This window comes from Syngnathus acus, chromosome 12 (assembly GCF_901709675.1).
Source record: "Syngnathus acus chromosome 12, fSynAcu1.2, whole genome shotgun sequence".
NCBI classification, from domain to species: domain Eukaryota; kingdom Metazoa; phylum Chordata; class Actinopteri; order Syngnathiformes; family Syngnathidae; genus Syngnathus; species Syngnathus acus.
The window spans coordinates 4,741,039-4,753,901 of NC_051097.1; the positions used below are offsets into that span (position 1 = coordinate 4,741,039).

General features: G+C 43.2%; 2 protein-coding genes across 9 annotated transcripts in view; one reads left to right on the forward strand and one right to left on the reverse strand.

The window, feature by feature from the left end:
• golga2 (golgin A2) overlaps positions 1-7,863 on the reverse strand; it is a 10,358-nt gene extending 2,495 nt beyond the window's left edge. For 2 of the 8 annotated variants that reach the window (XM_037265526.1, XM_037265524.1), the window contains exons 1-24: positions 7,716-7,863; positions 6,355-6,513; positions 6,005-6,073; positions 5,413-5,556; positions 5,111-5,157; positions 4,896-4,959; positions 4,741-4,800; positions 4,449-4,529; positions 4,057-4,095; positions 3,911-3,973; positions 3,583-3,676; positions 3,392-3,498; positions 3,222-3,280; positions 2,970-3,111; positions 2,781-2,870; positions 2,567-2,674; positions 2,367-2,454; positions 1,954-2,096; positions 1,657-1,875; positions 1,377-1,490; positions 830-1,054; positions 653-752; positions 496-587; positions 1-132 (exon numbers count right to left, since the gene is read on the reverse strand). The exon at positions 1-132 is cut by the window's left edge and continues 178 nt beyond it. In XM_037265526.1, coding sequence (XP_037121421.1) covers positions 1-132; positions 496-587; positions 653-752; positions 830-1,054; positions 1,377-1,490; positions 1,657-1,875; positions 1,954-2,096; positions 2,367-2,454; positions 2,567-2,674; positions 2,781-2,870; positions 2,970-3,111; positions 3,222-3,280; positions 3,392-3,498; positions 3,583-3,676; positions 3,911-3,973; positions 4,057-4,095; positions 4,449-4,529; positions 4,741-4,800; positions 4,896-4,959; positions 5,111-5,157; positions 5,413-5,556; positions 6,005-6,073; positions 6,355-6,513; positions 7,716-7,811 — 2,535 coding nt within the window. In that variant the 5' untranslated portion in view covers positions 7,812-7,863. The remainder of the gene's footprint in view (positions 133-495; positions 588-652; positions 753-829; positions 1,055-1,376; positions 1,491-1,656; positions 1,876-1,953; positions 2,097-2,366; positions 2,455-2,566; positions 2,675-2,780; positions 2,871-2,969; positions 3,112-3,221; positions 3,281-3,391; positions 3,499-3,582; positions 3,677-3,910; positions 3,974-4,056; positions 4,096-4,448; positions 4,530-4,740; positions 4,801-4,895; positions 4,960-5,110; positions 5,158-5,412; positions 5,557-6,004; positions 6,074-6,354; positions 6,514-7,715) is intronic. The other 6 variants (XM_037265527.1, XM_037265528.1, XM_037265530.1 and 3 more) reach the window with 6 other exon arrangements.
• An 836-nt stretch (positions 7,864-8,699) lies between these two features.
• hspa5 (heat shock protein 5) lies at positions 8,700-12,075 on the forward strand. Its single transcript, XM_037265936.1, has 9 exons — positions 8,700-8,851; positions 9,345-9,503; positions 9,582-9,813; positions 10,023-10,160; positions 10,237-10,349; positions 10,428-10,818; positions 10,892-11,129; positions 11,209-11,376; positions 11,482-12,075. Exons 2-9 carry the CDS (start codon positions 9,388-9,390, stop codon positions 12,036-12,038), a joined length of 1,953 nt encoding a protein of 650 aa, XP_037121831.1. The 5' UTR covers positions 8,700-8,851; positions 9,345-9,387; the 3' UTR covers positions 12,039-12,075.
• Positions 12,076-12,863: the final 788 nt, after the last annotated feature.

Below are 12,863 nucleotides of genomic sequence, written 5' to 3' on the forward strand. Positions count from 1 at the left end.
CTGTTGGAGGCTGAGAGCCACGGCAGTGTGGTGCTTTGCAGCCATATGGAGTCGCTGCTCCTCCCTCAGCAGCCTCCTGGCCTCGTCCCGCTCGGCCTCCAAACGAGCCAAGGCATCGCGAATGAACTCTTCCTGCAGAGGCAGGGAAATCGGTCACCAAGTCAAATACAAGCCAGTTACACTACATTCAACGTAAATGGATCTTATACATGGCAATGCGTGAAGTATTTACAAGGGTCACGCTGTCGTGAAATATGTGATAACCTGAGGTTGCGTAATAGAACCATATTCAATGGTTAGGTGGCACATGAGGTCAAAAAGGCAATGACATTTTTACTTTTCTCCTTTTCAGTTGCAAGTTTTAACATTTCCTATTTTATTACAATGCTTTTACATGCCAACTGGAAGTCAACATGCCAATTTACACGAAATGTGGGTGTGATTTAGGTATTTGATCCACTGGTTGGAAATACATTAGGAAAATACTCTTCTCACCATCTCTTTTTGGCTCTCAAAATCTTGCGGGATGATGATGGAGGATGACTCAGTCATATTTTCTTGAGGCAACTGGCTCTCCACTCCGTCTCCTGAGCAACATGATATATCAAAGGTCTTAATAAACAATTTTACTGATATTGCTAATGATACGAACCTTCATCTCGGGGTGCCATGGCTAAAGCTGAACTGTTGAGCAGCTCTCTGACCTCAGCCTTCAAATACTCGTTATCTTTCACCAAATTATCCAAATACTCCTGAATGAGGGGTGGGGGGGGGGGCAGTCATTTCATTAATTCACCAGAAAAGAATTGGGAAGCACATGCTTACATACCTGTGCTCGCTTCAATTCATTCTGGCTGACTTCCAGCTGAGCGCGGCCCTGAGACTCGTCGTGCTGCAGCCGGTCCATGAGTTGGCTCTGTGTATAATACTGCCGGTGGACCTGCTCCCTCTCGGAGACCAGTGTCTGGTAGGCGGCGCTGTACTGCTGCAAGTGGGCCGCCACCTGGTCCCTCTGCTCGGCCAGACCTTGAGCCTCCTTGTTTTTCTCTTCCAGCTGGTAGCAGGAGAAAGCCAAAATTAGCACAACCATCTGAGATAAATGTTTGGTATGGAAAAACAATAACAATGGAGGACAGAGACTCCTAAAGATTGTATTGAAACACATGTGTGAAGTGGAAAGGAAAAAAAAAAAAAAAAACACCAGGTCCTTCAATCATCTCATTTCACTTAATGAGGCAGAAAATGATTTTTAGATTTAGTACAAATGTTTGTTCATCTGCCAGTGGTTTGGACATTAGGTATATTTGTTCTTTTAATGTAGAATGTGTACGTTGGCTGAAAAAAGTTTGGCAAACAGTGACGCAGATGATGCGAACCTGCTCTTTCACGTTGTGCAGCTGCTCTTGAAGCTCGCCCATTCTGCGCGCCAGCTCCTTCTTAACATGTTGCTCTGACTGAATGGCGGTGGTCAGCTCCATGTTCTCATTTGTCTGCAAAACAACAGACACAAATATTTCAGATTAAAAAGGTAGCAATCTCTCTCGTTCAAAACTAAGCCTATGTGTCCCTCGTCAATCCTAAAATTAAAATAAATCCGGGGTGTACAAGTCAGTTGGGAAACATTGAAGCTAAAAAAAAAAAAAAAAAAAAACTCACCAGTTGAACAAAGCCGTTCTGCAGCTCAGCAAGTTGGTCTTTCAGCGTTCGGTTCTGCGTGAGCGCACGACTGATGGTCGCCTTGTCTGACTGAACGTCTTCGAGCATGCGGCGACGGTCGTCGCCCTCCTGGGCTTGGCGCTCCGCCTGCTGCTCCAGTTCCGCCAGGTGTGCTTCTTGCTCTGAGCACAGGCGACTCAGCTGCTCATTGTCGCGGAGCTGTGAGGAGAAATTGCAGTCTTGAAGATGCTTGGAAATACTTCAGGGTAAAAAAAATTACTAGATATCGGTGCACACCTGGGACTGGTACTGCTCATCGAGAGCGTCCTTTTCCTGTTGTAGAGTGTTGAGTGTTTCTTGTAGAGCTATTTCGCTCTCTGAGGGGCCTGAGGATTGCGGTTCTGCTGCGCTTTGGTCTTTGCTCTCTTGGGACAGTATTGCTGGAAGAGATGGACAAGAAACAGATTTAGGTCCGTGCAAAAATTCTATACAAGCGGTTCAAGGTAAAAAAAAAAAAAAAAAGGAGCCATATTGTTTCATTTCATTGTGTTATAGTTATGACCTAAAGTGTTATGTCATACAAATATTAGTTGCAATTGACTTTACTCCTGATTTAATGTCGTTCAGTGATAAACGACATTTTTCAAATTTGAGAACTGCAGTAAACCGATTGTATATTAAAGAATGTGACAGTAACCATTTTAGCTTACCTGCGGCATTCTTTAGCTCTGTGATTGCAGCTTCAAGTTCTTGAACTCGTTCAATGTTTCTGTCCCTCTCTTCTGCAACCAGTGACACCTTCAAGATGGACAAGACATTTGTACAATTAACCACGCATATTTACAATTTGGCATTCGCATATTTTTTCAAAGCTAATATCAGGTCTCCTTTAAATCTGAGTGTGGTTTACTTGTGTCAGCAGCTGCTCTGTTTTGTCCTTCCAAATGCGGCCGCCCTCCTGGATTTGCTCCGCATAGCAGTCTCTCTCCGTCTTTAGCTGAGCAACCAACTCCATCAACTATATGAACAACAAAAAGGTTTTAAAAGTCAAATGTGTTGCAAAGGAAAAGCAGCAATTTCTACAAATGGTATTACAGGTTTCTACACAATAAACAAGCCTGAACCTGCTGGTTATGAACTTCAATCTGCTGCTTTTCTTCCAGCAGTAATTGGATCTGCTGGTTGGCACTACTGGGATCCGACTGGGTGGAGCACTGGGCCAACAAAGAAACGCAGCAATGGAGACGTGTAAGAATCCCATTACAATACAAATAAGAAACAAAATTCTAATTTTTGATGAAGGTCCAACTGACCTGCTGCAACATGAGGTCGGCGATCTCGAGCCTCTTGCGGAGATCCTCTACCTCCAACCGCAATGCTCCCGTCTCTTGCGCTCTTTGCCTTAGCTGCTCTGAGAGCTCCGAACGCTGCTGTTTGGACTCGTCGCTTAAATTGCTGCAAACAACAAAAATTGCGTGCAGCTTTTTAGTCTCTTGCTGGTCTTTGATTATTTTACAAACACACATGCAAAATGGGACTAACTTTTGCCAAAACATCTCACTTACTTTTGTTTAAATACCTCTAGTCTCAGGGCGTCTCTCTCTTTTTCTAACTCTTTGTTATGCTGGCGGGAAAGAAAAAAAAAAAAAAAAAAAAACAAGAGAAAGAAGAGTCACAGAGCTATATGTGAAGCAAAGAATAATTTTTGATTCGTTTGAACCTTGTCTGTGTCTACCTTTTCCAACTGTTTCTGTTGCGTCGACACGGACGACAGTGTTCTCTCAAGCTCCGACACTCTTTGCTTTGTTGACTGCAGTCGGCTATTCAGCTCCTCTGCTTCTCCTGAACATGAAACATCATTTAAACAAAAAGGACTTGCCACTAGGGATTGTTTGTTAAGGTCAAACATCGTGGGAACACCCCGACCTGCTTTCTGCCGCGCGGCCTGTTGCGTGTACTGTAGTGCGGTCTGTAACTCCGATTTCTCCGACACCAGTATGCCAATGGTTTGAATGTGAACCTTGGGAGATGAAATAAAATGCGGCGATTTGTCTGATGCCCCCTGAATCAATCACTGTGTTTGCAATGTCATTACACTTTCAGTTAGTTAGGCCCAATCACTAAACAAATGCAAATCGTTAGCGCATAGAATTTATTTTTATTTTAAGGCATTGATTCTATTGGTTGAAGCCGTATAGCATTAAATGCTACACCATACAAAGATTTAAAAGTCATGTCGAATATGAGAATTTACCTGCAATTGCTCCCGCATGGTTCCCTGCTCTTTTGAAAACTTTTGTTCAAATTCCTTTCGCTCCTGAATGAACAGAAATGCAATTGTCATGAATATCCGGGAATGAGAGGAGCTACGGGAATGAAGATAAAGAGGCAAATAAAGACCTTCTGCAGCTGGTCTGTGAGCCCCTGACATTGTTGTGCCTGAGAAAGTAAAAAGATCACAAGCTATCGTCACTGCAGCGTGACACTAAGAAATTTAAGTTAATGTCAGAACATCAGATTTGGTCTTTTTTTTTTAGCTAAGCCAACAACTTTACAATCTACCAGTGTTTGGGATGTGTTTTCTTCTCCTATCGGGCTATACAAATAGCTAAGTACACTTTTGTAACTGTTTGGAGAAATGCATTCAGCAAGGGAGAGGGGAGGAGAATTGCATGACTTACGTGCATGGGTAACCATTTTAGTGAGGATACTAAAGGTGGCGTGCCATAAAGTTGACATGCAACACAGTTCGTGCACTTTGGGCATTCAAAGACTCACACGCAGCTTCTTACCAGCTGGTCAAGCTTGGTATTGAGCTGAGAGTTTGTTAAGTTGCTGGACTCCAGGGCAGCAGACAGCTCCTGGTTCCGGCTCTACCGTGTACACATGCATCCGGGAAAGAAGGGAAACATGGAAGAGAATGATAACGTGTTTGCGGCACACGATAAATAAAAAGGATAGGGAAGGAGAAACAATTGTAAATGTTTATCACAAGGGCAAACGATAGCAGTTTTATATGTGGTGAAAAAAAAAAGAAAATGTGACCGATGGAATGTGTGAAAAATAATTAACATTCCGTCATACGTCTAATTCTCTCTCGCCAATGGATGGTGCGCTGTCGCCATTCAGGTGTGCAGCAGATGACTGAAATCACAAAAATGGAAGAACCTAATTTAAAAAAAAAAAAAAATTCAAGAATTAAGTCAGATTTGTATTTGTCCGAGGTTGCAGCAACGTACTTCAGAGACCAGGCCGTTTAGTTGCTGAGAGAGTTGTCGCAAGCTCTCTGTGGAAGACAGCTGTCTGTGGAATAAGTGAAATTTGAAATAAAAAACCAGGTTGCTTCTAGGTAACCTGATTTTTTTTTTCTTTTTTAGGGACAATTGCTTCAGCTTTAGAAAACAAAATCTTCATCATACTGTGAGACTTGAGTGAAATAAAAAAGCCAACCTACCTATTTTCCTCTGATAAACTCTCATTGCCATTAGTGTCAGGGTAGTCCTGCAAAAAAAAAAAAAAAGAAACATCAACAATGAACACACCCCAAAAATAAAACAGCACACAAATGATTGACTGTGGGGCTTCCGTATTTTTTTCTTTTAAACAATATCTTCTAGACAACGCTACTGTTGTCCACTGTTGCTGTGGGCCTTTGTTTCGTGCTTCTGGTGAATTCAACCAAATTCTTATTTTCCCCTATTTATTAAGATGCTGAGCAATGAAACTGTGGTTTGAGCTTCCATGACAGAGACACACCTGCAGCATGTCAGTGTGGTGTCCGGCACTCTGAAGGTTAGTAGCAATGTTAGTGCTAGTAGCGTTAGACATGGGTGAGGGCCGGTCGAGCTCGGCCTTTGGAGGGGGACCAGAGGATGCGATGGTCTCCATGGCGGCAACGGTCTGAGGTGGCATGTACACAAAACAATATAAGTGTTATGGCGACGCCAAAAAAAAGCAACACAAAAGCTTTTATGCGCACTGACAACATGCTATTCATATAATAAAACACGAGACATGAAGCACTTTGCCAGCCGTTTTTTTGAGACAAGCTTATTTTGTGGAGCCTGTTCAAAATACCGTCATGCATGTGTTTGGCCTATCCAAACTATCATTACTATTTAAAATGCATGGTGGGGGAGAGGAGGGGGGGGGGGGGGGGGGTACATGAATGCAGCATTTTCTCAAAACCTCAAGCTGGGCACGTGCTCTGTGCACCATTCATTTAAGAAGTCGGTTAGAATGTGCGCTTCAATCATAAAAAAAACACGAGGAGGAGGAGCAAGAAGAGGAGGACGTTAGGAAAGCATACAAAAAAAGTAGAGCAGACACAAGGATAGATAGAGCTTACCTGACTTTTGCCATATGCAGGCAGGATTATTCCATTGCTTTGACTAAGTGCTTTGAGAATATTGTCAAACTGGAGACACGAGGGAGAAACGGAAGGGAATAGAGGAAATCTTTAGAAGAGAATGACAAAACAGCGTAGGAGGCAGACATTTTAAGGATTCCACACAGGAAGTTGTCTAGGAAAAAAGTTCCAAAAAATAGAAGGCGATTGAGTATATGAGTCTACTGTCTTAATATAATGTTCTTGTCTTATTTTATCTTTTGGAGTAAGTGTTAGAAACAACAGGAAACTGAATATCAAGTAGAAAAGCAGGAGAAGCAAAAAATTAGATGCTGCTTGACCGGGCTTACATTGTCTGGTGAGTTTCTGTCAATGGAGGTTGCATCGTATTGGTTGGGTCCCTTCATTTTCCTCTTCTTCTTGGCTCCTGCACCAGGTTGAACTCCTTCACCAACTCCTTTTTCTCCTCCAACACTGGTTGGAGTGCTCTTCTGCTGGAACTCCTTGAGCTGAACAACACGTGAAAGAAAAGATGTGATTTAAAATGATGTGATTTGCTCTGCTTTAATTTGTTTACAGAGAGGGTCGCAGCCTTGAGAGCGCGATTCGTGTTTATCATTTAATCTGCATGCATCAAGAAGCCACCTTGTTTTATGCTTGAATTTTATTCGCAGATTTTCAATCTGCTTTGACACAATTTGTCATCCACTTGTTAAGTATCTACGAAACAAAGTTGTGTTGTGTATTGCCATGATTTTATGGAGATAATTTAAACACTGTATCTGCTGTATTACTAAATATTATCTCTGGATGGGTTTTATTTTGCAGAATTGTTTTACGTGCCTGAGGTTTTCTATCTGTCTGGTGTGTTAAATGTAATCATCCCGACCGGCGGCTCTAGGTTAGAGGTATGCAAGCAAGAATGCACCCAACCTTGTCCCAAAACAATGTTAATCATCAGGTTCTGTTTCAAACGAAGCGAGGCAGAGCTGGTCCGTCTATTTTTTATTTGTCTATGTGCCTATTAAGTTTGAAATACTGACGATAGGAGTAAAATATCACACAAGACAGATAAATATACACAAATGTCGGCAGAGTGACTTCCTACAAGGTAACGACGCACATCTTAATGGAATATTGTAACTAGCAAACACGCCTAAGCCAAACACACTGCGGGACAGGGAAGAGGGCTGTCAGCTGTCAAAACACTCCCCGTCATTCTATCGGTGTCACTGGAACTTACGATCGACCAACAAAAGATAATCTGAAAAACGAATCATTGACACAATTATACTCGTACATCGCTTCCTTGTCATGAGTTTCCCCGTTTTGCTCATTTCAAATTAGCTAAGTTAGCACGTTCCGCTACGACGGGTTACACGTTTTAGTTTTGTCAGCGAAAAAGCAACTTGAACGCCTGGAAGAAAGCGATCGCTAACAATTCAGATGGTATCGCGTGGTAAAAATGTCACTTGGAAATAAAAACGATGAATATAATATTGAAAAGTTGATGTTAAAAAGCAAAGGCCTCAATAAAGCACCGGGCTTTCTTGGGCATCGATGTTCGAGACAACCGACAGAGGCAGAATAAGCGTCGGCCGTAGAGGTCGGAAGACGTGGAATGATATATGCAATCGTGACAAAATAGCACGAAATGGGGGAGAATAATAGTTGCTCTAAAACATAGCGGAATAATCGGGTTACATTTTACCTTTTTCTTGGCTGCGGCGAGTTTTATTTGCCTGCTCTGGTCGGCCATCCTGCTGCTGCTGTGGTGATCGACGACGGCCCGGACGAACCACGTCATCAGTTTGCTTTTCTGATGTGGTCCAGGTCTCTAGAGGGCGCACTTAACTTTGTTTCTTATACTCTATGTGTGTGTTCGTGTGTGGGCATGAATACTATTATATCTATCTATCTATCTATCTATCTATCTATCTATCTATCTATCTATCTATCTATCTATCTATCTATCTATCTATCTATCTATCTATCTATCTATCTATCTATCTATCTATCTATCTATCCATCCATCCATCCATCCATCCATCCATCCATCCATCCATCCATCCATCCATCCATCTTTGTAATTTATGTCACATAATACACATACTGAATATTATATTTTTATTATCATCGTATAGATGTAGTTTGGCAGCCATAATTTATACTAATTTTGCTTGTACAGTAATACAATTATCAGTACAGTTTTGTTTGATGTGTCCCGTTGTTTGTTCACGTTTTGAGTTTTGATTAAATTCATGAAAGTCTAATCAATAAAAGTTTTGTCATGCAGTACCGTATTTCTGATGTAATTACGCAACAATCCAAATAAATCATCTGATGCAACAACATGCAGTTAATGCAGTGACAAATAATCCACAGGATTATTTTTTTCCATTGAAATGTTTAAACATTACTCACTGCAGTGAGTCAACTTTGATTGCCCGAGAAGGGATATCAATTACAATGTGGAATCTAACCTTTGTGTAAAAAAAAAAAAAAAAAAAACTACCAGCCAGTTATCATGAGTGGCGTGTAACTGCACAAACCACGTCCCCAGTCCAGCCAATCAGCGATGACTTAGACATGTCGTCATAGACGCTTTCTACGTACAAATCATCAACGGCCAGCGTGCCAAACGGAACCAATCGGCGCGTTCCAACGCGCAGCCTCTCGTCCAATCGCTGGCCTCCACGATTGGGAAGCGGTGCCTGATTATATAGAGGCAGCGGTCGCATCATTCACTATCACATCTACTAGACAAGAATACTGACAAAATCTCAACTAGCGACAAGCGGAAATTCTTGACTACATTCCAAGTTTACACTCACTTAAAAGACTAAGGTATGTTCAATATTTTATTTGAAGCGTACTTTCATTTAATCTAGTTCAAATGCAGTTTTTTTGTTTCCAAATCTAACATTGCACGTGTACTGTTATGTCTTAAGAACTGTTCTGTCGTGTTGCACTCTGGTACAACTGTTGGTTTTAATTTATTTTGCCATTTTAAGACATAACAATTCCATGTATGTATGTAGTATGTTTTTAGAATTATTTCCCTTACCGGACAAGCTAACCCCGCTAGCTAACTACCGGCCTCGGGTAAAAAAAAAAAGTACTGTAATGAAAATGGATGCCTATTGCAGAGGAAAATCTTATGACCCACATATTTTACGTTATTGTCATGTTTATATTCAATTTCAAGAAATCTTCCGTCGATCCACGCGACTCGAGCCTTCTCCATTTAGTGTGGCTAGAAGCTAACGTTCATGAACAAGTTGGGAGACATGCAGTTATACGCCACTCTTTTCTTTTTTTTTTTCTTCTCCCTGTGCAGCTTTATTCGTTTTTTCAAGGGGCGCAACAAGACGATACCCAAAATGAAGTTCGTGTGGCTCTTACTGGCTCTGGCCAGCACCGTCTATACTGACGATGATGACAAGAAGGACAGTGTGGGAACCGTCATCGGAATCGACCTGGGCACGACCTACTCGTGGTAAGACGGATGCATTTAAAACAAATGATGATGCATAATTATTCTAGTACTAATATTGACAATTTTACCCCCGATCAGTGTCGGCGTCTTCAAAAATGGACGTGTTGAGATCATCGCCAATGACCAGGGCAACCGCATCACTCCATCCTATGTGGCATTCACCAGTGAGGGTGAGCGTCTGATCGGGGATGCCGCAAAGAACCAGCTGACCTCCAATCCAGAGAACACGGTGTTTGACGCCAAGAGGTTGATTGGTCGTATATGGGGTGACTCCTCTGTGCAGCAAGACATCAAGTACCTGCCCTTTAAGGTATTATCATAAGTATATGAAAGAATATTGCCAGCTATGACTTTTATTTCAGTAGAAGATGCATTGCAATATCAATCTAGCAGCACAAATAGTTAACTTTTTAAAAAATATATCACAATATTGGCAGTATTGAATGCTGTGTAACAATTGTTGATGTTAATAATGTATTACTGTGCATTTAACATTTCTTTTTTTACGGTCCTTTTCAGGTGCTTGACAAGAAGACCAAGCCTCACATCCAGGTTGACATCGGCGGTAATCATATGAAGACGTTCGCCCCTGAGGAAATCTCTGCTATGGTTCTGACTAAGATGAAGGAGACCGCTGAGGCTTATTTGGGCAAGAAGGTACCTAAAAATATAACACATGCGACATGTTAATTTCATGAGAAACGGTGTTGTAATAAAAGTTCTATTACCTCAGGTCACTCACGCTGTGGTCACTGTTCCCGCCTACTTCAATGATGCCCAGCGCCAAGCTACTAAAGATGCCGGAACCATTGCCGGGCTCAATGTGATGAGAATCATCAATGAGCCGTAAGTGTAGCATGATAAATTATCTACTTGCCCTTAGGTCTTTTTTCTTTGTCCTTAAATTTGGCATATTTCCTGCAGAACTGCTGCCGCCATCGCTTACGGCCTGGACAAGAAGGACGGTGAGAAGAACATCTTGGTGTTCGACCTGGGCGGCGGCACCTTCGACGTCTCGCTGCTGACCATCGACAACGGAGTGTTCGAGGTGGTGGCCACCAATGGCGACACCCACCTGGGAGGCGAGGACTTTGACCAGCGTGTCATGGAGCACTTCATCAAGCTGTACAAGAAGAAGACTGGCAAGGATGTGCGCAAGGACAACCGTGCTGTGCAGAAGCTGCGCCGTGAGGTGGAAAAGGCCAAGCGGGCGCTGTCTGCTCAGCACCAGGCCCGCATCGAGATTGAGTCCTTCTTTGAGGGCGAGGACTTCTCTGAGACATTGACCCGTGCCAAGTTTGAGGAACTCAACATGGTAGGTTCCCTTAACCTGTTAAGGAGTGATCATGATCTGACAACCGTTTTAATACATATCTTGTGCTGTGCAGGATCTGTTCCGGTCCACCATGAAGCCCGTGCAGAAGGTGTTGGATGACTCTGAGCTGAAGAAGTCCGACATTGACGAGATTGTTCTGGTTGGCGGCTCCACGCGTATCCCCAAAATCCAGCAGCTGGTGAAAGAGTTCTTCAATGGCAAGGAGCCCTCCAGAGGAATTAACCCAGACGAGGCCGTCGCCTATGGCGCCGCCGTACAGGCTGGCGTGCTCTCTGGCGAGGAGGACACCGGTAAACTGTCGCCATGATGCGTTTGGCTCCCCGATGGCTTTTAAAATTCATTAACTCAATCGTTCCCTCTTCTTTTCAGGTGATGTGGTTCTGCTGGATGTGTGCCCTCTTACTCTTGGTATTGAGACTGTGGGAGGAGTCATGACCAAGCTCATTCCCAGGAACACTGTGGTGCCCACCAAGAAGTCTCAGATCTTCTCCACGGCCGCTGACAACCAGCCTACTGTCACCATCAAGGTCTATGAAGGTAAGAAGGATGTTTTAGCCCAGGGCTTCTGCAAAATGAACTTACAGGCTAAAAAATAGGCCATCTTTGCAACTTGATCTCAATTGCATTGGTCTCTCTCTTCAGGTGAGCGTCCCCTGACTAAGGACAACCACCTGCTGGGCACCTTTGACCTGACGGGCATCCCACCCGCCCCACGCGGAGTTCCGCAAATCGAGGTCACCTTCGAGATCGACGTCAACGGCATCCTCCGAGTCACAGCCGAGGACAAAGGCACGGGCAACAAGAATAAGATCACCATCACCAACGACCAGAATCGACTGACGCCCGAAGACATCGAGCGCATGGTGAACGACGCAGAGCGCTTTGCCGACGAGGACAAAAAGCTGAAGGAGCGCATCGACGCCCGCAACGAGCTGGAGAGCTACGCTTATTCGTTGAAGAACCAGATCGGCGACAAGGAAAAGCTCGGCGGCAAGCTGTCAGATGAAGATAAGGAGGTCATCGAGAAGGCCGTAGAGGAGAAGATTGAGTGGATGGAGTCCCATCAGGAGGCCGATCTGGAAGAATTCCAGGCCAAGAAGAAGGAGCTGGAGGAGGTGGTGCAACCTATCATCAGTAAGCTTTATGGCAGTGCGGGTGGCCCACCACCAGAGGGCGGTGAAGAGAAGGATGAGTTGTAAGCAGGTTTAAATGATGATCTCGTCACTCGCTTTAAAATGGAAAAAAAGTAACAGCTTGATGTACATATTGGACTGATGATGGGACTCATTGTACGAGAGGGAGGGGCGGCCATACTGAATCTTCCGAAAGACTTTGAAGCGAGTTTAAGCTCGTTTGGTGTTTTCTTCGCCAGTGGGCGGAGATTTGTCAAGCCTGGATTCTCAAGGCTCACTGCTGCTGTTCTCAGGCAGTCCTGATGGGGATCATGTAGTAGTAGGGGGGAAGGGGGGGGTGGGGAGCACTATTGTTCATTGTTAGGCTGTCATAATGACTCCTCAAGGCTAAAAGTTATTTATTGAATTTGGTTGTTGTGTTTATGAAAGACATTGAAATAAATGTTTCATAGAAAATAAGTTGCTTCTACTTTATTTCTTAAGGACACATTTTGTGTACTGATGAAAGTAGGACAAAGGTGTAGTGTGAATAATCCCTGCCATATTTTAGTATGTTAAATTTGCTGCATCTGCTGTCTGCATCAAACATTGACACGTTTTGAGTCCACATATTGACCAGGATTTCATATGACAAATTATTTCAAATTGCCTTTATGCCTATGAGTTTCAACATTCTTTTTTTAAATGGGATAATTCAGACTTTCTGTTAACTGATCTGTGGCGACACCTAGTGGGAAGAGCTGGAAAAAAACTAAAATGCATGTTTGATTCAAAATTCTTTTCACTTTATTTCCTTTACAGCCCATCATGTTACCACAGTTACAACACAGTCATTGTGTATGACTCCTTGTGTATCCATTCCACCGAATACAAAAGCCAAGTGTACTGTCT

Coding starts and splice junctions, on each gene's coding strand:
- hspa5 (XM_037265936.1), top strand. CDS start 9,388: ATGAAGTTCGTGTGGCTCTTACTGGCTCTGGCCAGCACCGTCTATACT. Junction 10,350..10,427: donor ATGAGAATCATCAATGAGCC/GTAAGTGTAGCA, acceptor TATTTCCTGCAG/AACTGCTGCCGCCATCGCTT. Junction 11,377..11,481: donor CACCATCAAGGTCTATGAAG/GTAAGAAGGATG, acceptor CTCTCTCTTCAG/GTGAGCGTCCCCTGACTAAG.